At 40.0% G+C, this 25,784-nt stretch overlaps 1 protein-coding gene across 3 annotated transcripts; it reads right to left on the bottom strand.

Annotated features, from left to right (window-relative positions):
• Nucleotides 1-451: 451 nt before the first annotated feature.
• On the bottom strand, nucleotides 452-21,602 carry CCDC83 (coiled-coil domain containing 83). Of its 3 annotated transcripts, none has more exons than XM_054818967.1 (12): nucleotides 21,564-21,602; nucleotides 19,739-19,832; nucleotides 18,388-18,505; nucleotides 15,333-15,417; nucleotides 13,181-13,349; nucleotides 12,300-12,467; nucleotides 9,427-9,518; nucleotides 8,212-8,280; nucleotides 5,625-5,746; nucleotides 4,506-4,591; nucleotides 2,819-3,003; nucleotides 452-1,147 (listed from the first exon to the last, which is right to left on the bottom strand). In XM_054818967.1, exons 3-12 carry the CDS (start codon nucleotides 18,471-18,473, stop codon nucleotides 962-964), a joined length of 1,248 nt encoding a protein of 415 aa, XP_054674942.1. In that variant the 5' UTR covers nucleotides 18,474-18,505; nucleotides 19,739-19,832; nucleotides 21,564-21,602; the 3' UTR covers nucleotides 452-961. The 3 variants fall into 3 exon arrangements, with proteins under 3 accessions (XP_054674942.1, XP_054674932.1, XP_054674924.1); XM_054818957.1 differs by having other exon boundaries at nucleotides 458-1,147; nucleotides 21,432-21,567; XM_054818949.1 differs by lacking the exon at nucleotides 21,564-21,602 and adding an exon at nucleotides 21,418-21,539 and having other exon boundaries at nucleotides 458-1,147.
• Nucleotides 21,603-25,784: the final 4,182 nt, after the last annotated feature.

Genomic DNA, 25,784 nt, shown 5'->3' with positions numbered 1-25,784 from the left:
GAATATCTGAGCTTGCTTGAAAAAATGAAAATTTTTTGTGCTGAAGTACAGGATAAGATGAGACACTGCATAGATACAGGTTGTTTAAAATGTTTGAAGTTTTTTTCCAAACACCTGATGAACCCATAAAGGGTTTAAATCAGATTATTCAAATCTTTCACAAGTTTCTAAACAGGAAATGCATAGGTCAGAAGCCCACTTGTGCCTGTGGGGAATAACTGCATTGTGTGCTCCTGGCAGGGTGTCCAGGATGGGCAATGAGAGTGGAAAACCCCCCCCCCACTGAACCAATGCACTAAGATACACGTTCACCGACACTAGCCACAAACCAAAGATACAGGGTTACACAACATATTTGGACAATTCTTAAAAAAAAAAAAAAAAAAAAAATTAAGACTTTGATGATTTTTATGCTCTATTTTTTTTTAATTTTTTCAATTAATGTTTGGTTATTTCAATACATTTAAGTTGGGGTTTATGGAGACAGATAAAATGCATTCAAACATTGAATTTCTAGCAGTAGTTGAATTATGCTTGGATAAATTAGGTTCTGCTTTAGGAAAGTAATAAGTATTTTGTAACAGTTCTACATTTTATAGCAGCCTGCATCTACCCATTCAGTGTCTGATCAAGAGGGAATTCCACATTTGATAGTCTGCAAGTGGGAACCACAAAAACTAAATATTAACTTGGATCCTTTATTAGATATATGTGCAGCTACGCGGACTGAGAAGCCCAAAAAGCGCACAAGAGTTCTCACAGTGGTGAGGAAAGGAACCTTTCAATTAGCCATCTGCACGCACATATACCTCTCATTAAACTCGTATGTGTAAATCACGACTCATGCACTCAAAAACAGTTTCCACAAAGCCCAGTGCCACATGCTCCTTGAAGAACAGAGCAAATATTTAACGAACTGAGAATGTTACATTTCTATGTTAACAGCACAGCTTGCCTATTTTTAACCAACCTTTTCTTTAGATAAGGCCTTGATCATCTGAGCTGTGATGTGCCCATCTGATTTACCAATCATGCCATCTTCTTTGTGGCTCCTGCTTGGCATTTCTTTTGGTTCTTTATGAATAGGCATGGCTCTTCCAACCACACACATTAGCTTTGTCTCCAGAGGACCCAGTTTTAAGTATTCCTTAAGAAGAAAGAATATTATTTTTCTTCGATTACATAGAAAAGCAGCCGTTCTTCAAAAAAACCCCAGCAACTTTCCTTTTAAAAGCAACTGTAAAGATGCTGCCCTGGGATTGCTATGTTTGGTAATGTCAGTGTTAATGGGCTTGGTTTACAAGCCAGCTCATCTTAGGACCTGCAGCCCTGCTGCCCTCTTTTCCTGTGTGTTTTCACCAACAACACTTTCTCTGCAAAACCAAATTCTGCTCCTAAGTTCAGTTCTGTGAGAAGAATTAAACTAATCCAACAGCTCACTACTGCCAAAAGAGAAAGGTCCAAGTCCAGCCATGCGCTTCCACCACGTCTGTGCTGGCTCTGGTCTTCTCCAAACCTCTGAGTCAATTCGGTTGACTAATCCAACAGAAAACTAATTCAGGAGGAGAAAAAAAGGCAAGCTTTTCTGCTGGGTTAGTGAGTGAACTGGTTACAGAAAAGGCCGATGTGCACTATGGGTTCCCTAAGGGCAGGAACAGGACCATAAAGCCAAGGCCAGGGAGAGGGAAGAAAGAATCCGACAGCGCAAGTTCTTGTATCATCTCTATTTAATAAATGCTTTCATAATAGTTGCCAATGCACTGTTTGCAATTAAACCTTCGTTGTTATAAAGTACAAGATGTCAGCAGCACCTATGTCCTTTCATGGAGTGGGCTCTGATCAAGGCAACAAGATGATTTCTCTGATCACAAGTTTCAGTGTATCAAACTAATGCCAAATTTCTAGAGAAAGAGGAGTTACTGGGTTTGTCTGGGTTTTTTTAAACTCATTACTGAGTATGTTTGAATACAATACTCAAGAGTAAAGAAACATGGAGAACTATCTTCACACAGCAAGCCCTGCAGTCTGCACCACATTGATATCATCTTTAATTTGCCGTAGAAATCGATGATGTAATGTATTGTCTGAGAGTAATTAGTTTATTTAGAAATGTATTTAAGTTTTCATAACTCAAGGATGTATTATCAAAGGCACCCAGGAAACATCTTTTTGCAACCTAGGATCGAGGATCTCCTGAAGCAGACACCACCACTTCTTTTGAGAACCACACACACTCTGCCTGTTTACATATAACCTGTACCTTTTTATTTTCTTCTCAAACCCCGTATTTTGGACCCAGGAACACCTTCAGCCTGGCCTTCTGTTGAAGGAATAAATTACTTGTTGATCGTTTAATTCTACTACGCAACATAAATTCTAAAGGACCAGCGTCTAAGCAAATGAGCCTGTGCAATACCATAGAAAACTGTCACTAGGTGACACTCAGAATTCTTTGTAGGGGGAGTTTCATCCTGACACTCACATATGCTGATTCCTAGGATACCATTCAATTGCCAAAACAATGTGTCTTGTGCTATCAGAAATGCCCTAAGGCATCCAAAACATCCACATGAGGCTGGCCTCCATGACACAGAACCTCTGCTCTTTTGGCCCAGCATCTGAAGGACAGGGAGTGTCCTAACCATCTCAAATAGCACCAGATGGCTACAATTAAACATCTGAATTGTACACTAGGTAAAAGACATTGGAGTTTTTTCTGCTGTAATACCACCGGGAATAGAACGCTCCTGGCAGTAGCTCATGTTCCATACTGAAATATGTTTGTGTCAGTGAAAGACCCGATTACTTTAACTCATACCTGGAAATCTTTTTCATCTTCATGCAACAAGCTATCAAGAGTTGGAGTGAATAACTTTTCCCACAGCTCCTCATCACTGTCTTGAGGCTTCTCGTTCTCTGTTTTAGACTGAATCTTCCAAAAGGTGGTTTTTTTCTGGCAGGGGACTGTGGCACTTCTGAGGCTTTCATCTCCATCTGTATGTGCTTTTTAAAGAGAAGAACAATGATGTGTATGTAATTGTTAAGCTTTATGAAGATCAGAATTAGTCCTTGGTACATGCATTGCCTGCAGTCTTTAATGTGGGTTGGCCAGTGAGATGTAAAGAACAGCTTGGGAGGATTTTTAATTGGCAATCCAAGCCAAATGTTGATTTTGCTCCCTGATATTTTTATGTTTATTTCTGCTCACAATTTCTGATCAAGAACAGGAACAGAAATAGATTGGAAGTTAGAAGTAATCCCTGTGGGATGGGGCAAGGGAAAAAAAATAAGCTTTTATCAGTTCAACTGAAATCCTATATAGCCCTGAATAGTTAAAAAAAAAAAAAAAAGGAAAGGCAGCAAAAACAAGTATAAACTTTTTCTGTATCGATGTGTGTATCTCTATGTGTACATACATACAAGTTCCTAAAACACAGCTAGTCTACTTATAACTCCTCTGAAGAGCTCACATTTGCAGTTGACTAATTCTCAGGATGATAGACAATTCTGGACATGGACTGCCTAATTATATGTTTGCCTGGGACAGTGACTTGACCTCAGCTTATTGAAAAAAAACCCTACTCATCCCAGTAATTATTGCAAAGGTCTAGCAAAGGTAATAGAGCTGAACTGTTCAAAGTACACATATTTCTAATTCAGAAGTCTTAGTCAACATGTTTGCTGTTGCCTGAAGGTTCCAGAAAGGCCAACCTATGGCTGGAACTGATCGGAACTTCAACAGACTTGTTCAAGCATTCGTAACTGTATGGCTTCCATTTTTGGAACTTACCTCTTCGATTTAGTTTTGTCCTTTTTTTCCCCTCTTTCTTCTACTCATGTAAAGTGAATGAATGCAACATGTGATACTAAGGAATCCATACAAACCACACTGAATGGATAAGCACACTCATACAGTCCTTCTTGCCTAATGGTATATCCACTTCCTGGACACACCTACCAGAACAGATGGAGATTCAGCCCAAACTTCAGTACTGCTTACCAAGATTTTCCGTTCAGGCTCAGCTCCATGCAGCTTCATCGGCTCTTGCTAGGGATTTATTTACAATTTAACTCCAGTGTATCTCTCTGAGCTGAATGATTGTAAACTTCAGGTGAAAGCCAGTGTACAGTTGAAGAGTGTCCTCTCAGGGACAAGACAGAATGAAATTATGATGATATGGATCAGTAAAGAACTGATTAAGATATGAATCATATCTTTATGAAAGATGGCCGAGCCTATTAACCACATTCCAGGCTAGCTCTATATGAGTAAATACATTCAATCTAAACACCAATATCAATTTTAAAACTGTATTACAGGCAGATTGTGGTTTTATCTTCTTAATGCAAACTACAGTCTATCATTGCTGTGGTGGCTGCAATTAAGTGGGAAATTAAGTATTCACCATGTAAAACAGGCGGTTTGATAAAAAACTTAAGAAATAAAAAGTATTTAAATATTCAGTGACTTATCAGTTCTTATAAGCTGCTGGCCTGTGCATTACCTGGGTACTCTCTATATTCTACTTCTTTCATTTCATCCTTAGGAAATTCATCTTGCAAGCCAGCTCTCTGGGTAAGAAACAAATGCCTATGAAATTAAAAAAAAAAACCTCATATTAGAGATCTGAATTTTCTCTCTGAATTGTCCTGTGCAATTGTCCTGTGTGGGGTGTGGGAGGGAGGGCACCCTTTCTGAAAGCCATTTACTGCCTAACCACAAATGCAGAATAGTGCAATGTTTTAAAAATGCAATGGAGGCAGCCAGGTAGCTTAGTGGCTAATACGTTGTTCATTTTTATTCTTAGTGCCTAAATTCAGCTATGTCCATGAGACTAAAAGAAAACAAATGTTATAGTCTCCAGTCGGTCCGAGACTTAAACCACAGCTGGCAGCTCTCTCTTAAAAGCAGTCCAAAGTTTGGAGAGGAGAGAAAAATGGTCACTTCTTAAGACTTGGAACTTTTTTATGCAATATGGCTGAAATCACTAAGCCAGGACTGGGAAAGGAAGATGAATCATTCCCATTGTTACATTGTGCTTTTAATACCATTAGTGTTGACATTTTGCAGCTAAATTAATCTTTCTCTAGGGAACAAGTTAAATAATTTCAAAATAAAAGAAACAGACACCTCTATAGACAGACCTATCCCAAGGCCTCTTCCTTACTCAGTACCAGGTCATCTGTTTCACTTGAGATTGCAAAACGCCATATATTTGCATATTAATCTTCACATCCTTAAACGTTTTGCCAACAGTAAAGGAAAAATCTATTACTCAGCACTTGGTCTGAGAAGCTGGGTCTGAGACAATTACAAGAGAAAGAAACTATTTCCAAGCCCCAGTGGTATGCCCACTAAAAGAAAGTGAGTGTTGCTAGGTCTTAATAGATTATTAAAGAACCCAGTTTCTTCCCTGAGTTTTGGTATTTAGAGGGTTACAGTGTCACCGTTATCCTTCAGAGACACAAGTCCCACACATACTTAGTCAAATCCTGCCTCCCCTCAACTGGGAAACTACCTTGGCTTTGCTGTGGAAGAGCCCAAATAGCTCTAGAGGCAGGAAAAGGCATTATCTTTTTAAAAAAATTAAATCACTTTTGAGTCTGTAAAGGCATCATTTTACCTGGGCACTCTCAGATTCTGAAGTCTGCCATCAATCAGTTTTGTCACTAAACCAATATTTTCTTCTTCCAGAAGCTGAATAGAGGCTTTCAAATCACTTACTTCCTTTTGATATACCTGAACCTTTTGACAATTAAATAAAATAATAATAATAAAAAAGAATATACTCATTTTGGAAAGCTTTAATAGTAACTATCTTAATAGCACACACCTAGAAAGAATGCAGCTCTATCAACCAGACTGCACATTTGGTGGAGAAACCTAGTGACACATTTTCAGGCAAAGGGAAGGTCTCACTGGTTCTTTCACACCTTTTTTAGAACCCTTTACTGGCACAACTCTGTCAATCACAGCCACACATTTGGGCTATGCAACCCTGATAGCAGAACCTTCTCATGTAGCCAAACAGGTCTGGGAGACAGAAGCTCTGGATTTTTCTTTTTTTGCTTTCACATCAGAGCTTTGAGAGGGAAAAACCTTCTTTGTAGAGTTAAATTCAGACTCTTGCTCAGCAAGTGTTGCTTTTCCAATTCCTGCCTACACACAAACCCTTCTTACCCAGAATTAGTGAAGCTTTCAGTCCAAGTGAGCCATGACATTGGCTAAATCCCAGGTTCTACTTTCTTTTGGTCTGGTAATTGCCCCATATCTCCATGAAGTTCTATTAACCAAAGGACACCAGTTATTCAGGTCCCACAATTCCTCTCACTTGTCCTGAAGTACAAGCAAGTTCTTACCCCTTCACTGGGAAGTGGAACATGCTGTGGGATGGATACCTTCCCAGAAATCTTAGTCATATGCACACCTTTAAAAACAGTACCTGTGATCTGAATGCATCTGTTCTCACCAAAGCCAAATTAATCCAGCCATAATCATCCAAATTTGCAGTTAAAATCTAGTTCCCATTTCTCCCAGGGATTAAAAAAAGGTGAAAATGACAGGACATTAACCAGTAACAGGATGTGGCTTGGCACAATGAAGTGACGCAGCTTTGCACCATCTCAGTGTGACACAGTAACCATGGAAAAATGTGACTGGAGTCTCTAAATCTGTTCAAATTTGGAGGTAACTAGTTGAGGGCTGATTTGGTAAGTCATTTTTCAGTTCAGTGGCCAAACTGGAAAAAAATGATTAGTTCTGAACTGGGACAAAAGTGATATTTTTGGTTTATCTCCCCACAAGAAAATACTGGAAGAGTCTGTCAGCTACATGTAAACACAAGCCTGTAAGAAAATATTTCATCTGTATAAGAAAAGCAGAGAAAATGAATGGGTGAATTCAGAGGACTGGAGAAGTTAGTGATAATAATTTTGTTTTCCACAATAATTCAAAGCACTAATTCATAACATAGGAAACTAGTAACATAGGAAACTAATTCATAACATAGGAAACTTCTAGTTGAGAGGAAAGAAACCCACATCCCTCAACTCTCAGGAGAGGGTCTGTCAGGACATAAGAGTACTCCAAATTGGATCTCTCCTGTTGACACTGCCTAACGTGTATAAAATTCATTAAGTGTTCAGGGAGAAGGGAAGTGAATTCATATTCATTCAGTGATAGGATGTATAGATTTGAGCTCCTGGTTTCTATATAGATTAAAACATTAATTCCCTTCTGTTGACCCCTATCTCATTGCCTCAGAAGCTGTGGTTTGGACACCCTCCCTGGAAAGTTAAAGATGTAAGCTCAGAGCTCATTAAGGGGAAGAAGGAAAGCTGTATCCCTGCATACTGGCAAGTATCTTAAACTAGTAAGTAAACCGGAGAAACCTCTGCCAGATTTGTTGATTTGGCAGTGAAAAAATAATAAGTTCATTTATTAATTTCCCAAAGGGTGTTCCTCAGTTCTAAACTGTGAGGTTGTAAAGGTGGGAAGGATACTTCCTCCCTCCAAATCTCTTGCTTAGATTTGATCACAACAAAGAATCTGTATTGATTGGAACAGATACAATCAAACTTTAACCATAGAAAAATCAGTTTCCCAAATTTGGCTCACAAAAGTTTTTTCTTGACAAAAGCTACAACTATCTAATATATAGCTCTATATTGCCATTAAAGAACAGTATAAAAGCTATCAAGTAATCAATTACAGCTATATACGATTTTGATTTTCCTCTCTTCAGTGTACTAATCTCCAGGGTTTCTTTATTATCTCCCATTTAAAGCTGTCTCAAGCCCTTTCTCCAAAAATGTTTCCAATATCCATATCCATTTTCTTTCAATATGGCAGCACTAGAATTTTAACACAAATCCAAACTACACTATTCAGATACTTACATGGTTGAACTTTTGCATTATTTAGTATCCCGATCTCACAAGATATAAATACTTAATTGTATGGAATGTTGTATTCATCCACATAAGTGCTCGGGCAGGAAAATGGGTCCTTCATTTGTGAAAGTAGATATTCACCTTTATTCATCACATACACTGTTTGCTACTCAGGATTACATGTTAATTACAGGACAATCACTCTCCTTTTCCTATGAAAGTCTTCAGATGCCCATCATTGGAAACAGTTACGTCTGTAGGCCATTGTATTTCAAACCTGAACTGCCATGATAAACTGCACGCAAGTGATCCTCTTACCTCTTCTTTTAGCCATTCATTCTCTTGAATTTCTCTGCGACTGCTTTTGTCTAAGTATCTTACAGCTTTCTGAGAAAACACAATTTAAGATCATCTCATCTCAAAGCAGGACTTTGACAGCGCTGCACACTATAAAGAAGAACCTTCTGCTGTTTAGCGGGAAATAATTAAGAAACATCCACACAACAGACTGTAGCATTCCTTGAGGGATTACACGGGGATTTAGTCCACAAGGCCAGCTGTTTCTTCTCCATCATCCAGCCTAGTGCAGTTTATATGTCAAGCAATTTACCAGTATTTTGTAAATTCCCATATTAAATTACAACATTTTTGTCTAACAAGTTCTGCTATGTTCCCACTACTGCTCAAATCTTCCTGTTTTCAGGAAATCAAACCTTTAATTATTAAAAAATCCAGGCAATATTACAAATGAGGCAGTACTGATCTATGACAAGTGACTTAAACATGTAGAGGTCTATGCTAATGAGCCAAGGCTACAATGTAATTATTGATGTCAGTAAGTTGAAAGGAACAACTGGGAGGAAAGATGACTGTGTAGATCACAATAAAAACAGTCCTTTGGATTATGTTTTCACATGACTGAAAATCCCAGCACTGAAGGTAAGGAGTTTAAATACCTACTGGGCCCAACCAGTGGTTTGTACTGAAGTATGCTTTGCATTTTGTGAGTGTAAAAAGTCATCACCATAAATACTTTGTAAATCATGTTTGCAAATTAGAGCTGGCAGAGATGACAAAAATTCTGTATATCAATAAGCCTAAATTTTACTGTAGGCTGCACTATTTTGACATTTTAAAAATGTTGTACTTTACAAGTACAAAACTTTTTTTTTCCCAATTGATGCATATTTCCATGCAGACAATCTCTTAGTGTGTTATTGTTTTTTGAAGTCTATGCAATGTCATAGCAAAAGTGACATGTTCTTGAACCAGTCATATCAGTGTGTGGTGCCCCAGTTTCCCATACTTCATTTGTAAAATGCCCTCACATCTACTCATTGTTAATCTGATGGTAAAAAAAAAAAAGTACATGTGTGTATAACAATAACCAATACCATGTTTAGTAAGAGGATTTACTCTCAATTTGTTAGAAAATTTCCATGTCTTAATTCTAGTTAAAATAATTATTAATGCAGAGTACATGAATCCTAACCATGATGCAGTTAGCACTTTTTAAAAAGGCAGACGGAATACCTCAGGGGCCTGTTCCTTACTTAACTCCATATGCCTCTCAACCAGTCTGTCATTGTCTTCTTTCAATGCTTTCAAAGCATTTCTGTAATATTCTTCAAAACAAAAAAAAGAAAATCAGAAATCAGTATTTGACATCAATTTCTCCTGACAACAAATAGATAATTGGTATGTTGTTCCTAAACTGGAACTTATCAGCCAGCATCACATGCACAGATGCTTCACAGAAAAGGATTCAAACATTCTTCCTCATAGAAATTGTCCTCCGAAACCCAAAGGACAGTAGCATTAACTACAGAACTAGAAATCTGAAGTGGCTTACACATTTCTGGTGGCAACTGCAACAGCTGAGCAATTCTCTGCTAACTGAGCAGTGAACTGAGCAATTCTCTGCTAAAATATTGGTATCTTAACACTAAATTTTGTCTCTACCAATAGCAGAGCTCCTGGAGTTATGTGAGAGATTTGCTTGGGAAACTTATTTTTAGGCATAGAAGCATACTAGATCATCTTATGCACATGGTATTTTTTTCAGACAGTTATTATACAAAGCCTAATAAATTTTCTGTCTTATCTAAGCCTTCCAGGGGGTTCCAATTTGACAACAGGGCAAAAAGAAGAACATGGCAATTGCCTCAATGATTTGCTTTCATTGTTACTTGTGGTCATTATTTAGAAAGTGTGTCTTACGTCAAACTGAATTTGTTTGGCTTCAAGTTCTCATCATTTACTATTTAATCATTTAATCGTTTCTTTCAGTTGTTTTTGTGCTATTCTAAATAGCCCACTGCTGCCTGGTATTTCCTCCTTTTGAAGGAATGAATGAGATTGTAGTAATTTTCTTTGAAGGAAGGCACTTCATACTTGTTCCAGAGGCTTGAAATTCAGCCTAGTTCTGCACTTGTGTTGCAGACAGCCTACTGCTGATCTGGCTGTAAATGAGTATCTAGTCATGGACCCACTGTGAAGTCAAAGGTAGGCAAATATGAAAGGTCCATTAGTTGTGCAGTAGTTCTTAACACTGTGGGAGCTGGCCTGCCTTAATCAATCCACCATCTAGTCTTGGCAGAATGAAATGGAAGTACTTATATACTATAATTAATTAATCTTTTCATTCTTTCAGACAGCTAAACAACCTGAGTTGTACTGGGAGAATGAAGAAAAGGAGGAACTTTTCAGACATATTTACTGTTTCTAAGGAGGCTATTTTCCCTAACTCTCTCACTACAACACTGTTTTCCCTACACTTCTCGTAAGTGTATAGTTCTCTTTTGTTTCCTCTCCCTTCCAGCAATTTTGTTTAAAATGTCATCTCCAGACCACATGAACTGTGCCAATGTCGAGCCCTTCAGTGGTACCTACAGAGACAGAAATCTCTTCACCTATGCTTATTCCCTAAGCCTGTTATACGTTCAAGGACTGAACAAGCCCAATTTGCTGCCACATCACTCTGGAAGCTTGTTAGTTCTGGTTTTTGGTTTGGATTCTTTGTTTTTGTAAGCTAGAAGACTGTAATCCCCAGCCACTTTATAAGTTAGATTTTAGGAAGTTGAGTAAAATAGTATCCTAATATCCAGTAGTGGCAGCATCATTTTGCAGTATGTTAATCAGGCAACTGTTACATGTACCTCTGTAACAATCTTTTTATAAAATACACTTCTGTTCGATCACAAATTTTTGGCTCTGTACCCTGTGACATGCAGGAGGACAGACTGCACGTTCCTACTGGCTCATTCTGCCATTCTATGAAAAAGAGAATGGGCTTTTATATTTCATATTTCAGCAGCTGTATAGCAAAGTTTTAAATTGACTAAGAATATGGAAAACACATAATGAAAAATATCAACCTCTCCAGAATATAGAGATCGATATCTGATAAGCTATGTGGCAATGTAGAAAGCATAGTGCAGATCTTAATCAAGATAAAATATGTTTCAAGAGACAAAAAGATAGCTGGCTGGCTCTTATCCACAGTAGTTGATGCCTGGTAATGGTTGGCACAGAATATACAGAGATCCTTAGAGCAGTGTCACTGCCTGTTACTACCAGCTGCTCGGCTGTGGTCATGCATACTGAGAGGGACATAAAGGAAGAAAACCAGGACATCCTTCTCCCATCAGAAGCATGGGTTATGTAAGAGCAAAATATTTAAATGATTTTAAAATAATGCAGTAGTAAAGAAATCTTTGTAAAGCACTCAGCACCACAATACATAAGCTCTCAGATTAATTCTACTGTTGTGTCAGTATTGAAACAGTTCCCAGTATTTGTTTGTGTCTGTACTGGCAATTTTGCAGGGCCTCGTACACGAGGCTATGTAACTAGGAGGCAAAGTTCAGACCACTGGCTGAACAGCTCCCTCTAGTTCTGCATTTAAACCAGTACGATAAATTCAAGAGACTGTTCCAAGAATGAGCTCATACTACTTTCCTGTCAAAGGAGTCTTCAACATGTGAAGTGCTTGTAGCATGATAAGAAGCAACAAGAGCGGAGTCAACATTTTCAAGTATGACTCCTAAGGGAGTGTAGGTGACCTAAATACACATAGACTTATTTTTAGAAAATCGCTGTGCTTCACAATAACATTTTTAAAATATGAGTTGCCTATATTTTATGAGAAAATCATCGGAAGACAGGTTGTCAGTTTCTTTGAGTGTTCATAATTTCTGCAACTTCATAAAATGATTTAATAAAGGGACTTTTATGGAGATAGAGAGTTCTTCCATTTTATAGGATTATGCACTCTAGGTGCACTGTCTTGCAAAAGTTGATATAAGTTACTATAACTTGACAAACTAAATTCATAATTTAATTAATTCCAAGAACTAATACAGAAAGAGTTTATAAGACATGCATTACATGAGCTGTAAACTGACCTGTAGCCGTTTGAAGGTCATCTTTGACTTCCTTGATCTCTTTTTCCAGATTCATAATCCTCTTGGCCTGTGCTTTACTTCCTACATTTTTGTACTCTAACCAATAATCCCTCTCACTCTGCTTTACTGAAAGTCTTTGCTCAGTTTCTTCGATCTGGGAGTGCAGATCTATTAAAGTAAGAATGTCAGAAGACAAGTTCATTACCAATTTCTTGAAGTGATAGTTCATATTTCTTACAACTTCATCATATTCTTTAATAAAGGCACTTTCACTGGGATTGGAGAAAGAAGGGCGATTCTTCTACACTACAATACAACATGATGGCCTTATGTAGTGTCAAGGGCCACCATCATTGCTGAAAACAGCTTGATCTTACTCTGCCAAGGAGACACAACAGTTCTCACTGAAATCTTGTAACCAAAGACACACGTGACTTCACTCCTACTGAGAATCGCAGGGATGGCAGCCAGAACTTTCAACAATCAAAACCGCTCATTATTACTGCCATCAATAATTTTTTTTGTCTTCCAGTGGAACCAGTGCATAGAGCTTTCATGAGTTTCAACTTAATGGAAAATATGAAGTCTCTGTACTTGCACAGTAATATACATCGCTTGGAAGGAACAAAACAGATTCTAATATATGGGGTCTGTTTCTATAGAAGACTCATTTGTTGTGAATTTTAACTCAACTTAATTAACGGATTTACTTATAAGCCCTCCACAATCTCATACCACGTTTAGAGAGCTTAACTTTGGGGAGGAAAAGCTTTATGCTTTTTATGCAACAAGGAAGTTGAATCTCTATTTAAAATGCACAAAAAAGTACTCAATCCTAACTGTGTAAACTGCAAACCACACTTCCACAACTCACAATGTACCTTTCAGAAGTTGTTCTTTGTCCTTAACATACTGCCATATTGCTTTCAGTGACTCTTCCACATCATCCCTAGTTACAACCTCCTTTTTATCTTGTTCTTTCTCCTCTTCTTCTATTTGTCTTAGTATCTGCCTGATGCGTGCCTGCTGTTCTTCCTTCAGAAGGTCATTCTATGAAAGAACAACAGAAGAAAAGGCATGTATTAAAACATATTTAAATTAGTTTTCAAAGTTACAAACCTAAGTATTGAAGAAAAGTAAAATCTGACTTAGTACCAGGATGCACTGCAAAACCACTCAGCTAAACAGCTATTTTTCATATTCGAAAAGGATGGAGCAGAAGGGAGAGTTTGTATCTCAGAAGTTTCTCAGTAACTTCAAGACCATAACAAGGAAATGAAAGACAAACGTCTGCTATACCTTATTGGTGCAGCACATGAATAGTCCTCTGTTGCCTGGAAAGAAAGTTCCTGTTGGTTGATTTAATAATATTTATTTGTAGGAGTTATTTACTTTGCTTCAAGATTCTTCATGACAATTTACCACCTTCAGGTAGAAATGTCAGACAATCAGGTCACTTGCATGTAACCACAAAAAAAGATTCTTGTCAGAGCTGGAATTAATTATACCTACTGATTCCACAACTGTGATTATATCCCCTTGCCCTGACCCTCTCAAGTGACACTCAAATTATTTGAAATTACTGATTGTGTATGTTTGCTCCCAAAGGATACCATAAGGGAGCAAATAACCATATCAGCCAAACTGTAACAGTAACTATGCGATAGAGAAAGTCTCAAACATCTCTCATTTCTAAAAGGATCTAAACCACTCAGAAATGTTAAGCAGGAAACAAAGAAGGGAGCCCAAAGAACTGTCAAAAAATTGCTAAATTGAACAAACTGCACTTCAAGCATGCCCTGAAGTACCTTGCACAGTCTAAAATACAAAGGAGTCCCTGAGAGACCAGCAGCAAACTAGGGGAATAACCGTAAGAGACTTCAGATGTCTGCAGAGAGAAGAGCCAACATGCCACTTCCACTGATAGTTAAGACCACAAATGAAACATAATCCAGGCTTCAAGACTGAAAGAACACCAAGGAAAGCTAAACAGATGGATACTTACAAAAGCAGGGCAAGTATTGGGCATGGGAAGGACACAGAGACATTGTTTCAATGCTATAGGAAGTGCAGGCTGCAACATTGTTTAATAACATGATCTACTTTAAGGATTTTTGAGCGATTTGAATTCATTTTATTAGGTAACTATATATATATACACGCTTTCAAAGTTTACTGCTCTGCTCTCAGTTATCAGATGTCATATTACGGTTCTTTATATACAATTCTTTATATACAGTTCATACGTATGGTTCTTTAAAGTGTCACTCAGGTGCGATCAGTAGTTACATGACCTTGTTCTAAAAATGACCCAACACAACTCTTAATCCGCAAGAAAGTGAGCCTTCATCGAGTAGTGCTAAAAATTGCACCTAGACAATTGTATGATGTTCTTTCTTCTTTGTTCACTTTTCATTGTAACAAAGTTTGTAAGAATAACTAAACTCTCATAGAAACCTGTGCAATGCCATTACCTCAGAAGTGAATCAAAGGTCAGCAAATCTGAATACTTGGTCAGATCTGCTAGTACTACTGACAAAAATGAAGTTAATACTGTTTATTCTTTGTGCTCTGAAATATTGAGGAATATTTGCAGGGTTGTTTGAAAAGGCACATCTGAATATACTGCAGTAAAGTTACCTACTGAAAGGGGGCTCACTGTCCTATGTTTGCTGCGGAGTAAGATTAAATACTCACGTGGTTAATGAGGATCTTGTGTGCATTGGAAAACACCTTTGCTGAACTCACTTTACCTTACTGCTGTGTCCTATTCTGCTATGTTCTACTCCTGCAGCTCCTTTTTTGCGTGGCTATATTTAGGACATTTATGCTTTATGTCACGTTTAATTCAGTTAACACTAACTTTTAAGCATATAAAGTGACTCACCAACTCTAGTTTCATTGACTGTAAGAATTTCACTGCAATTACTAGTTGTAGTGAATGTAGTAGTAAGATTAAAAGAACAAACTTGAATCTGTGAGTTAAAATACCACATATAAAACGTGTTGAGAGAAGGATGCATAGTCACTCACTCTTTCATGATATTCTTTGTTCTTCTTTTCCACTTGTTTCAGATCAAACAAAACCCGATCAATTGCTGCTTCTTTTGTCTCAATTCTGTGGAGAAAGAGCAAAGAAAGAGACATTCTTACAAAAACAGAAGAGAGAGAGATGTTATTTAAGCTGATTGGAAATGTACTGAAATGTTTAGTTTTGTATCCTGCTTGACTAATTTAGGCAGATACTACTGTCTGCTTACTACATATACAGAAATTATTTCCCATATACATATGGACCTTCATGTTAGTTTGGGTCTCATACTCCTACTGAGAAAGACCCCCTGATTATACTGTTCCTTTGTAACCACTAAAGAAGATTAAGCTGGTTTATTCTTTCTGGATGTGGTTTAGCTGACCTATTGCACAGGCCTCTTTTAGGACAAGATTATTTGTGCTCCAGAAATATTTATTACTCACCACTCGCTATTGCACAGGCCTCTTTTAGGACAAGATTATTTGTGCTCCAGAAATATTTATTACTCACCACTCATTATAAGGAAGCCTAGGCAACTCAGACATAGGTCAGATGAATCCCAAACTGGAGAATTAAATGGGATTTGATTCATCTGAAAATGTGGTTTGTTGAGCTTCATAAACTGCATTTGTACACCAAGAACTTGTTAGCCTTTAAGAAGCACTAAAGGAATAGGGACTGCAGTCCGAGCAGTATCCTCTAAGTATGTTTAGACATTTTTGTCAAAGAACTAGCTCACTTCTTTGACAATTTTCATAGACTACTTTGCCACAGCTGTAAAATAAGTATTTTTTTTCTGCCGTTCTCTCTTCTAGAATGAGAAACATTGGATTGCAAATGGTGTCTATTTGCAAAATTGTCTGTAATTTTTCCCTCTGTTCCCAGAATTCATTCACCATATGACACAATAGAGGCAAGTATTACAATTATCACAATGTCTTTTACTGTTTCAACAGCTTTTGTTCCTTCAGTTTTCTTTTGAGGTTTTTTTTGCCCCTCCCTATTGTATTAAGTTGTTTTAAAAGAAGATAATTTTTCCTGGCTAAGTTTGGATCACTCAGTCATGCAAACTACAGGTTACTCGGTTTGCATCCTCTGGTGTCCGTGTGCTCCAAAGTATTCTTCAGGTTTTCCACTAAGTACAAGGACATCAGTTAGAGAGACTAGACCAGAGATGCGGGGGTATGGTGGTGATAGCTACAGCAAAAAATATATCACTTACTAGACAGAGGTGACAGCTTGGCCACACAGTGTGACCTCCTAAATTACCTGCCATTTTAACCCATATCTGTATGTTGAATACTGATGATGGTCTTGATTTCTGCTACTTTAAGGTTTTCCATGAAGTGGCAGTTTATATCCATCACTTCATTAATGTAAAAAAAAATATTATATGAGTAGAATAAATATTTCCTATATTTTTGAACTTTCCTCTTTAGATTATTTTTCTGTGGTATTTGTCAGATTCAAGAAGCTATAAAACAGCTAGATTGATGATTCTTTTGGTACAATTTTTCTCAGCTCTGCATACTAGGTTTCATCTAGATGATTTAATCATCTAGAAACAACACTCTTCTCCAGTACCATGACAGTTTTATCAGTCATCTATAGGATGTTACTAGGGCAAGTAATTAATGGCATGGATTGTTGTTCCCAACCAATCCTGAAACAGAAAACTGTACTGAAAATGCAAAATAACAAACTCGCTATGAACAGTTACCATTCTTCAATGTACAGAAGAAAAAGCAGGCATGGAAGTTAAATAAATATTACATGCTTGATAAATCCTAAACCAGAATGTGACAGATACTCACTTGTACGATTTGCTGCTTTGTTCACTCAAGTGGTACAGAGAAGTTATAGATTACAGAAGTGAAGAGAGGGAGGGAAAGAGAGAGCAAGAGGGAAAGAGAGGAGAGGTAGAAACATAAAGACAGAAAGAAAAATACTTTTCTTCCCTTTTCCCCCTACTGTTGCTGTAGAAACTAAATATCTTGTGTTAGTACAGCACACATTTCAGAGGAAGACTCTTCAGTCAGTCATTTCCTTGGATATTTAAATATACATAACAATAATTTTGTCAGAAAGCGCTGGGTTGTTTTTTTTCCTCAGTTTAGTAATAGAGTTTGCTTATTTCTTCTTAGCCTAATAAATAGGCTGGTTCGTTGACTTTTTGGATCGTATTTATTTGTGATATGATTCAGCTAAATCTGGTCTGGTTTACTACGGAAACTTAGTACTCTGTTCTTTGTAAAATGAAACAGAAAATCCCACATAAGTCCTGTAAACTCCTATAGATGTCACCAGAACTATATGTGGCTGCTCTTCAGTTTGCTTACCCTGCTGTTCATTTCTATACCAAGGCAGTAGTCCTTGCTCCCTAAGTGCTGATAATTGTTGGATATTGGATGCTCTTCAGGTTTTTCCCTTTCTATCTCTGTCTCTTTGATAAAAGTCACAGAGCTTAATTTTTCTCCTTTCCATCATCTAGTCAAGAGATTGGAGATCAAATAAATTGGTAACTACTTCAGATATTCCCCCCTTAGCTCTTATTTTTTGCTGCTTGATTTTAAGAGACCTTTAAGTTATCCTTCCATTATTTTCAAAATAAAACACTCTCCTCTGTGCTCCACTCTCAGCTGCACCAAGGGAGCATACTGTAGGTCTTGAAGTTCTGGCTGGTGACTACATACCTCTGTGCACATCAAGGAATCCTAAAAAATACAGTCAAATGTGATCTTGCTGCTTTAGAGTACACTGATCAAAAGCTTGCTACTAACAGACAAAAGCGTGGGTTTTTTGTTTTTAATAAAACTCCTTTTCCCAAGTTATAACCTAACTGCATAAAATTATTTCTGACCCACTTAAATGCTTTCTTATAGTTTAAAAAGTGTGTATTTCCAAAATAGCCTTGAAAACCCAGACAAGAACACAAAAGAACAGTACACAATTGCCACAGTCAATCAGCTGAGGGTCTGAATTGGTTGTCTTTGTTATCTGCTTTATCCATTCACGCATTCTATATGAGTAAAAAGCTAAGTATATTAAACCTACTGAAATTCTAGTAAGGCTTCTAGGAAAGCTGATTCAGGATCTGTAAGTTGCTCTTCTGGTTTCTCCTCTTTCTTCTTTCCTTCCATGCTTTTTGTTGTACTTGTGCTAGAAGTTAGATCTAGAGGTAGGAAATGGCAAGCAGAAAAGAAGGGCGGGGGGGAGAGAAAGGAATGATTTACAAAATGTTGTATGTTCACCAGCCTTTGTCACTTGTGACAAGTTCTTAACAGTTCTGAAATACACAAAACAAGGTGTTTTGTTGACAACAGTAATCCTGCCCAGGGCAGCAGTCAGGTCCATGGTTTTGGGACATTTTTGGGACATCCTGAAGTGTTGTCCTGAGTAAGGATACATTCCTGAACAGTGACCTCTATCACTAGTTACTTATTGCATCCCTTGTTGCAGGCTGTATTTTACATTCATGCAAATCAAACAAGCAGTTGTTCCTTTTCCAGTCCTTTGTTTCTTTATCAGGCTTGTTTTATCAAGTCCACTTGTTAATATGCATCTCTCTCCCTCGCCTTCTGTTCTCCTAGCACTATGAATATTTCTCTTTCACTGCAACTCTGATACCAGTTTTCATTGTCAGAGCTGGAACAAAACCACTCTCTGAAGGGATATGCATGTCAACAGTATTCCCTGGGCGTGCTGTCACAACTACCAACCTCAGAATTCAACTGACAATGAATAGTTCTGTAATGGAACTGGTAGCACGTATTATATAAAATAAAAAAAAGTCACAAAAAAGGGCACTTATGAAGATTCCTCACTTTTAGCAGTCACATAATCCAATGCCAAGGCCAGATTAGTTCATATAACATAGGGAGTTTTTATTACTGCATGAGTAGAAACATTGTATATAACCTGTTTTCATATTAAACCGCTTTTCTGAATTTAAGTTCTGAATTCTAACAATTATCACTCTAGCTAAGAGCTAAAATTGATAACAACTTGTTCTGTGACTAAATACAGAAGGCTGGATACTTTTCCTATTAAAACGAGCACAAGGAAATGGGGAAAAAAAAATAAATCAGTGGAAAGCCGCATAGCAAGCCTGCCAAATCGATGTAAAATCAAGGGAATGAAGTTAAACCAACTATTGACAGATGCACTCTAATCCATATGCTGGTGCATGCCTTCTCGCTGCACTCACCATACCCTGAAGCAAGACAATGTCAGCTTTCTGTATACAAAATAACTTTCTACCCTAAATGAGTAGTTGATGCCTGCTGATGAAACAAGTGAGGGTGCTGAGGGCAGGCAGTGTGCCGCGTATTGCAGAAAGGCATGTAAAAGGAATGCTCACTGTGTGGCAGCTCTACAAGGTAAGTGAAAGAAAGGGTAAACATACCTTGGAGTCTATGTCACCACGCAGCTCCTTAGACCTTGGAATATCTTTTTCATAATGTCTTATCCAGAAGATTTTTACTCCCAGTGTTGGAAACCTGTTTGTGCAGATTTTGTCTATTTGCTGCTGAAGAAAAGTTAACACTCACAGGGACAATTGGCTAGAGCTGTCAATCACCGTCTTTGCACTACCTGATTACTTAAGTCACAGATACAGCTAATCTCACTCACAGAAATCTGCAAAATTCTGACTCCCATCAGCAATATCTTGGACTTCTGAAGTGTCCCAGATCAAAGTGTTGGGTTTGGTTTTGGGGTTTTTTGTTTTGTTTTTTTTTTTTAGTCATTTAACAGTTACTACACATTAGTAAAATATTCTACTGTGGAACTTCGATACAATCATGCCTGTGTCACAGTATCATCACATGACTGCCGTAAAACCTTACTGACATTTACCATCCAAGAAAAAATCCTTTTGTACCTGAGCATCCACTTGAGCCCGAAGCCATATTAAGTCCTTAATATTCACACACAACCTTTGCAGATGCCAATGCAACACAATATTTCTCACGAAACTTTTAAAAATCCTAAACACATGACTTTCGGAAGATTGAGATTTAAAAAAAAAAAAAAGACCAAGTGAATTAAGAAAAAAAATCTCACTGAGACAGGAAGTTAGGTACTTTGCTCCCCTAGACCCCTTTGAAATTTTCAGCCCACACGCACAATACATTTTTTAAGTATAAAAAAGAATCTGTCATCTTTCTCTACTGCAGAATTAACTGAGGTGGTATTGATTCCACTTTCACTTGAGCATTTATTTTACTGATTTTCCTCAGAAATAGAAGATCACTGCAGCAATCTCTAACTTTTTTTTTTTTTTAATTATTCCTGTCCCTTCCATTAAATGGATAATCAAATCCCCTTGCTTAAAACTGGATACAAACTGAAAAATTTTGAGCAGCAGTATTTTGAAAAGGTTTGGGTTTGTTGGGTTTGGGGTTTGGATTTTTTTTTGGAACTCCAGCCCCGGGTGAAGAAGCACGCAGGTCCAAGACACTGTGACCCAACTACTGTGACTGTCCAGACACTCATCACAGGAACCACCTGTATGGCAGCTCACCGCTCACATGAGCTCAATCACTTCATCAGTGCCACCATACCCACACCAGCACTTGCATGCACACTGTTACCCCTGTCCCTCAAGCACCTGCATTATCAGTAGCCTCCGCTCCCCTATCAATAATTACCTCAGCACTCTGCAGCCACACCATAACCTCTTCCCGATCTCCGAAGCAGGCTAACAGTTCCCTCTGCCCTCAATCCCTTCCTGCATGTCCCTTGCATGTACTCCCCACTACCCTCTTCATCACTGGGCACCTCAGTGGACAAAGCTGGGCCACCCTTCACAGTGACCATGGCCTCCCTGTCTGCAGCCACTAGACCCCACCGGTACTGTCACTCTGTGCCTAGGCCACTCCATACTGTCCCCCGCCACCTCTGAGCATCCACCACCAAAGAGTTCCCAAAAACAAGCTTTGAAGTATCTCCCCTCGCCCTGCCACCACCCACGTGCAAGTCCCCCTCATGGCCCTGGGCACCTGCGCCCCCACCCCGTGCCCTCAAGGCCTAAACGGTCACCACCGCAATCCCCCGCCGCCGGCACCCAGTCACCACCCGTACCGTGCAGCACCCACACATTGTTTGTGCTCCGCATCAGCCACCCCAAACCCGGCCCTGCCCCGGAGGACCCGCCACCCCCGGCTCGGCTGCGGGCGGCGGTCGGTCGGTCAGTCAGTCAGTCAGTCAGTCAGTCAGTCGGAGCCTACCGCGCACCCCACCCGCCGCGGCGCCACCGCGACGCCAACGGCCGCCGGTCGCCAAGGCAACGGGAGCCCCCGCCCCTCCCCGCCTCTCGGCGCGTTCTGAGGGGCGGCGGCGCCCCCTGGCGGCGGAGCGTGGGAGCTACCGCCGGGGAAAAGCCCGCGCAAAGTGCTCGGCCCTCCCTCGGCGGGCAGGGCCCCGCACCGCGGGGGAGGAAGCCATCGCTGCGGGGTAAGGCGAGACACTGACAGGTGCACTGACGGGTTATTTGCTTTGTGATTCCTGTACTGGCACCCCTCCTTAGGAAATGAGAAATGCAAATGTAAACAGCAGCGCGAGGATAATTTAAGAGCTGAGAGGGATTTCCGTGTGGCAAAGGTCATGGGCCTGCCAGAGTTTCAGACAAATGGATACCTATAGCGGCAGGCTTAACAGCGTGAAGTAAAATTGCTGCTATCTTCAAGAAAAAAAAGCATTTCCAATGCCACAATAGTAGCTGCAGTTCCACACCAAATGTGAGCTGGGTCAACCATGGCTGCAGAGCTGCTTTCTCAGGACAAGCTCCCTCAGCTGTCCAAGGCCCAGAGCTGGAGCGAGCTCCTCCACCCTAGTAATAGGCAGCCATACACTGCTGCCTGTAACCTCCTTTGCCCCATACACCAGCATTGTGCAAAAAGCTATGCCCCAGCAGTGGGGACAAGGTGCAAGAAGATGGAAAGGACGGCTGGAGGCTGATCCCAAACTGCTTCCTCTTCTCTGTTGCTGGCCAGTGGACCTCCATTGCTCTGTACATCGTCCTCCTTCACAGGACATTAGTGCCTGAGCCACGTAACCCTGGGAACCATAGTCTAGCACAAACATAAATTGTGAATCACTTAAGAAATGCCTTTGTCCTCATTCTTGGGTGAAATTCACATTTACCTACTTTGTTCAGATTTTTTGGCCAGTCCTGTGGGAGCTTACGTTATCCTGTGACAAGTCCTGTTTGACATAGTACAGCAGTCTCTGTAATTAAGGCATATTCATTAAAGCAAGGACAAAACACTTTTAGTCCTATAGGCAGAGACCATAATTTGCAATGCATCTATATTAAAGACAGTAGGAAGATGCTGTTTATGTTCATTCAGTGACCCCACAGAACTGTTCAGACGAGAAAGCAAAAAAAGAAGCAAACAAAAAAACCCAAATCATAAAACACTAATGACTTTTAATTTCCTTCTCCTATCTTGTGGATTGAATGATGCTATTAGGGCACGGTAGCCAGCTGACACGTAGGCTAGGCTTTGAATAGAAGGCAGGGAAAAAGAAAGAACAGAATCTTGAGTCACCTGGCAAAGATAAACACAGCCTTGACCTTCGTACTTTGTAGCACAAGATCTTTAACTTGGACATATTTAAATCCCACTATGCCAAAAAGTAACACTGCTTAAACTTGACTGTGGGCAACCTTTGCCTTTTTCTATTTGTATGGGCAGACAATACATCTTTTAGAAAGTCTTGTCTTACATCCAGAAAGAGAAAATATTATGATGAGTTTGAGTCCCTATTTTGCAGGTTAACAGTGTTTGCCAGGATCAGGCAGTGCTTTCAGCTCTTCTTTAACTCTCTGTTAACAAGCTTGAACACGGGTGCCAGGGAAGATCTGCTCCATAAAATGGGTAGTAGCACCAGATACTCTCACTGGTACATACTTTACTTAGGGACCTTTTCCCTTCTTCTTTTGATGCAGTTGTGAAAATATAGTCAAAAGTTGTAAATCTTGACTTCCAAGACTGGGAAAAACGCTCCTTCCCTCGAATGGAGTAAGCCGAGTTTTGTGACAAAATTTACTCTTTGTTCTGCTATGTTGTCAGAAATGTTGTCAGAAACTGGCTGGACTGTGAAGAAGCGGTGCGAGTTGCTGCTTCTGTTGGTCCTTCAGCAGTAGCTGCAATGCTGGAGTTCACCTGCCTTTCTGTGTTAAGATGGCATGTCAGAAGTGCTTTGGAAAGAAGCATCTTGTCTACGAAAATGTCTGGAGCTGGAAGGTAGGTGCTGCTAAAGAGTATGGGAATGCTGTGTGTGTGGATTCCAGCTTTCTACCTCTCCCATGAGCTGGGCCTGGAGAACGCCTGCTGAGAAACAGCTGATTCCCAGTGGCCTTTCAGTCAGAAGGGTTGCAGGCACTAAAGGAGAGAAATATTCCCTCTCCTCTCAAGCAAGCCCTTTTTCTCCAGAGGAAGAAGGGAATTCATTCTCTTTGGGAAGAGGCAGCTTGTGTCTGGGGGATGCTGAGTTCAGCGAAGTTCAGTTGGAGCAAACTTCAGCTCAACCAGGCTGTCATCAGGGCTATGGTGGCTTTGATGGGCGTCCTTCTTCACAAAGAAGAGTATCAAGGGCCAGATGTCCCAGCTGACAGAGCAGGGTATGGGTCTTCTGAGGATATGTAGGTTAAAATTGCCCGTCCTCCTTTACATTGTCTCCTTGACTGGGGAAGGATGTCACCACTTTCTGCTGTCGTACGCTGCCTCTTCTCTCTGGCGCTCTGTCCCAAACCTCAGCCTGGGTATGAGACCGAACCTGGGGAAGGCTTTCAAGCATTCTCAAGTGTTGCTCTGCTTGTGAAGCCAGGGAAGGCATGACCGTTCTGACCTGGGTTTTTACAGTCATTGATGCATCTTCCCATGTCATTTCAGCCCTCCACTTACTGCAGGAAGACAAGCATCCTACTGTGCAGCAGGCAGCAGCTCAGGTCCTCAGGAACGACTGGGCAGACCTACAAAACCTTCAGAGCAAGGAAAAAATCATCAAAGAGCACCTCCCCCAGGAAACTGAGGAACAGGAAGACCACACAGGCAAGGAAAGAGCAGCCAGGCCACAAAGAGTTGGCTTACCCAAGAAAAGCCTGGGGAAGATGTGAGGAGGGAAGGAGAATCCCTGTTCCTTCTATTGCAAAATACCAAAGAGGTGTTTGAATACTGCAATAAGCATTGGGAGTCCTGTTCTGCTCTTTTTTAAACCTGCTCCTCTGCAAAGTCTGAGATGATGTGAAGGTGATGGGCTGTTCCTGGTGGAGAAACAAACAGCTCTGGCTATATTGAAGGAAGGATGGACCAGAAAGACCTTCTTCTCCTGAAGTCATACAGAAAGCCCAGTGAGAGGCTGAGGAGGCAGAGGGAGGACCCGGGAAGGGCTCTGAAAGGTGCAGAACCTGGGAGCATGGCAGAAACAGCTCATTTAAATCTAGAAGTCCTGTATTCCACCAATATGTCCATCTCAAGAATGAATGTAAGACAGCAGAGTATTGCTAGGGCTGGTTTTGAACTGGCAAGTCCTGCTGTATTCAATATATATCAATATTGATAAGAGGGCAGAGGCAGTACAGGCCATTCAAGCGGTTGCCTATTTAAGTAGAGAAATGAAATTAAACCTTTTGCAAATCTAGGACTGGAGGAGTAGCCTTCACTCTTCTGCGGCATTTCTTTTCAGAGTTCTCAGCCTTGCATCCTGTGGGAAAGAAATTCAGAAAACACAGATTGTGCCAAAAACAGGCAAGGCAGAGAATGTAATTTGCTTCTCAGTGACCTTCTAAGATAGGCTGCAGAAGGTGCTGCTCAAAGAAAAGTCTTAGAGCAAATTTCACTCCAGAGAGCTGGTTCCTATTCTGACTCCATCCCTAATGCTGATTTTCCCACTGAGCTGTCCCATTGCCTTGACAACTGGAAGAGAAGTTCTCATGTTTCTTTTTTCTCTCTCTCTTTTTTCTTTTTTCTTTTTTTTTTTTTTTAACTTGGCAATCTGATAAGAGAGGTGTGCTGGTTTTGGCTGGGACAGAGTTAATTTTCTTCATAGTAGCTGGTATGGGGCTGTGTTTTGGATTGGTGCTGCAAACAGTGTTGATAACCCAGGGATGTTTTAGTGACTGCTGAGCAGTGCTTACACAGAGCCAAGGCCTTTTCTGCACCTCACACCACCCCACCAGCGAGTAGGCTGGGGGTGCACAAGGAGTTGGGAGGGGACACAGCCGGGACAGCTGACGCCAACTGACCAGAGGGATATTCCATACCATATGACGTCATGCTCAGCATATAAAGCTGGGGAAAGAGGAAGGAAGGAGGGGATGTTCAGAGTGATGGCGTTTGTCTTTCCAAGTAACTGTTACGCGCAATGGAGCCCTGCTTTCCTGGAGATGGCTGAACACCTGCCTGCCCATGGGAAGTGGGGAATGAATTCCTTGTTTTGCTTTG

Source organism: Grus americana, chromosome 1, assembly GCF_028858705.1.
Source record: "Grus americana isolate bGruAme1 chromosome 1, bGruAme1.mat, whole genome shotgun sequence".
In the NCBI taxonomy this organism is placed as follows: domain Eukaryota; kingdom Metazoa; phylum Chordata; class Aves; order Gruiformes; family Gruidae; genus Grus; species Grus americana.
The sequence above is the reverse complement of the archived record's forward strand: the minus strand, read 5'-3'. Positions and strand labels throughout refer to the sequence as shown.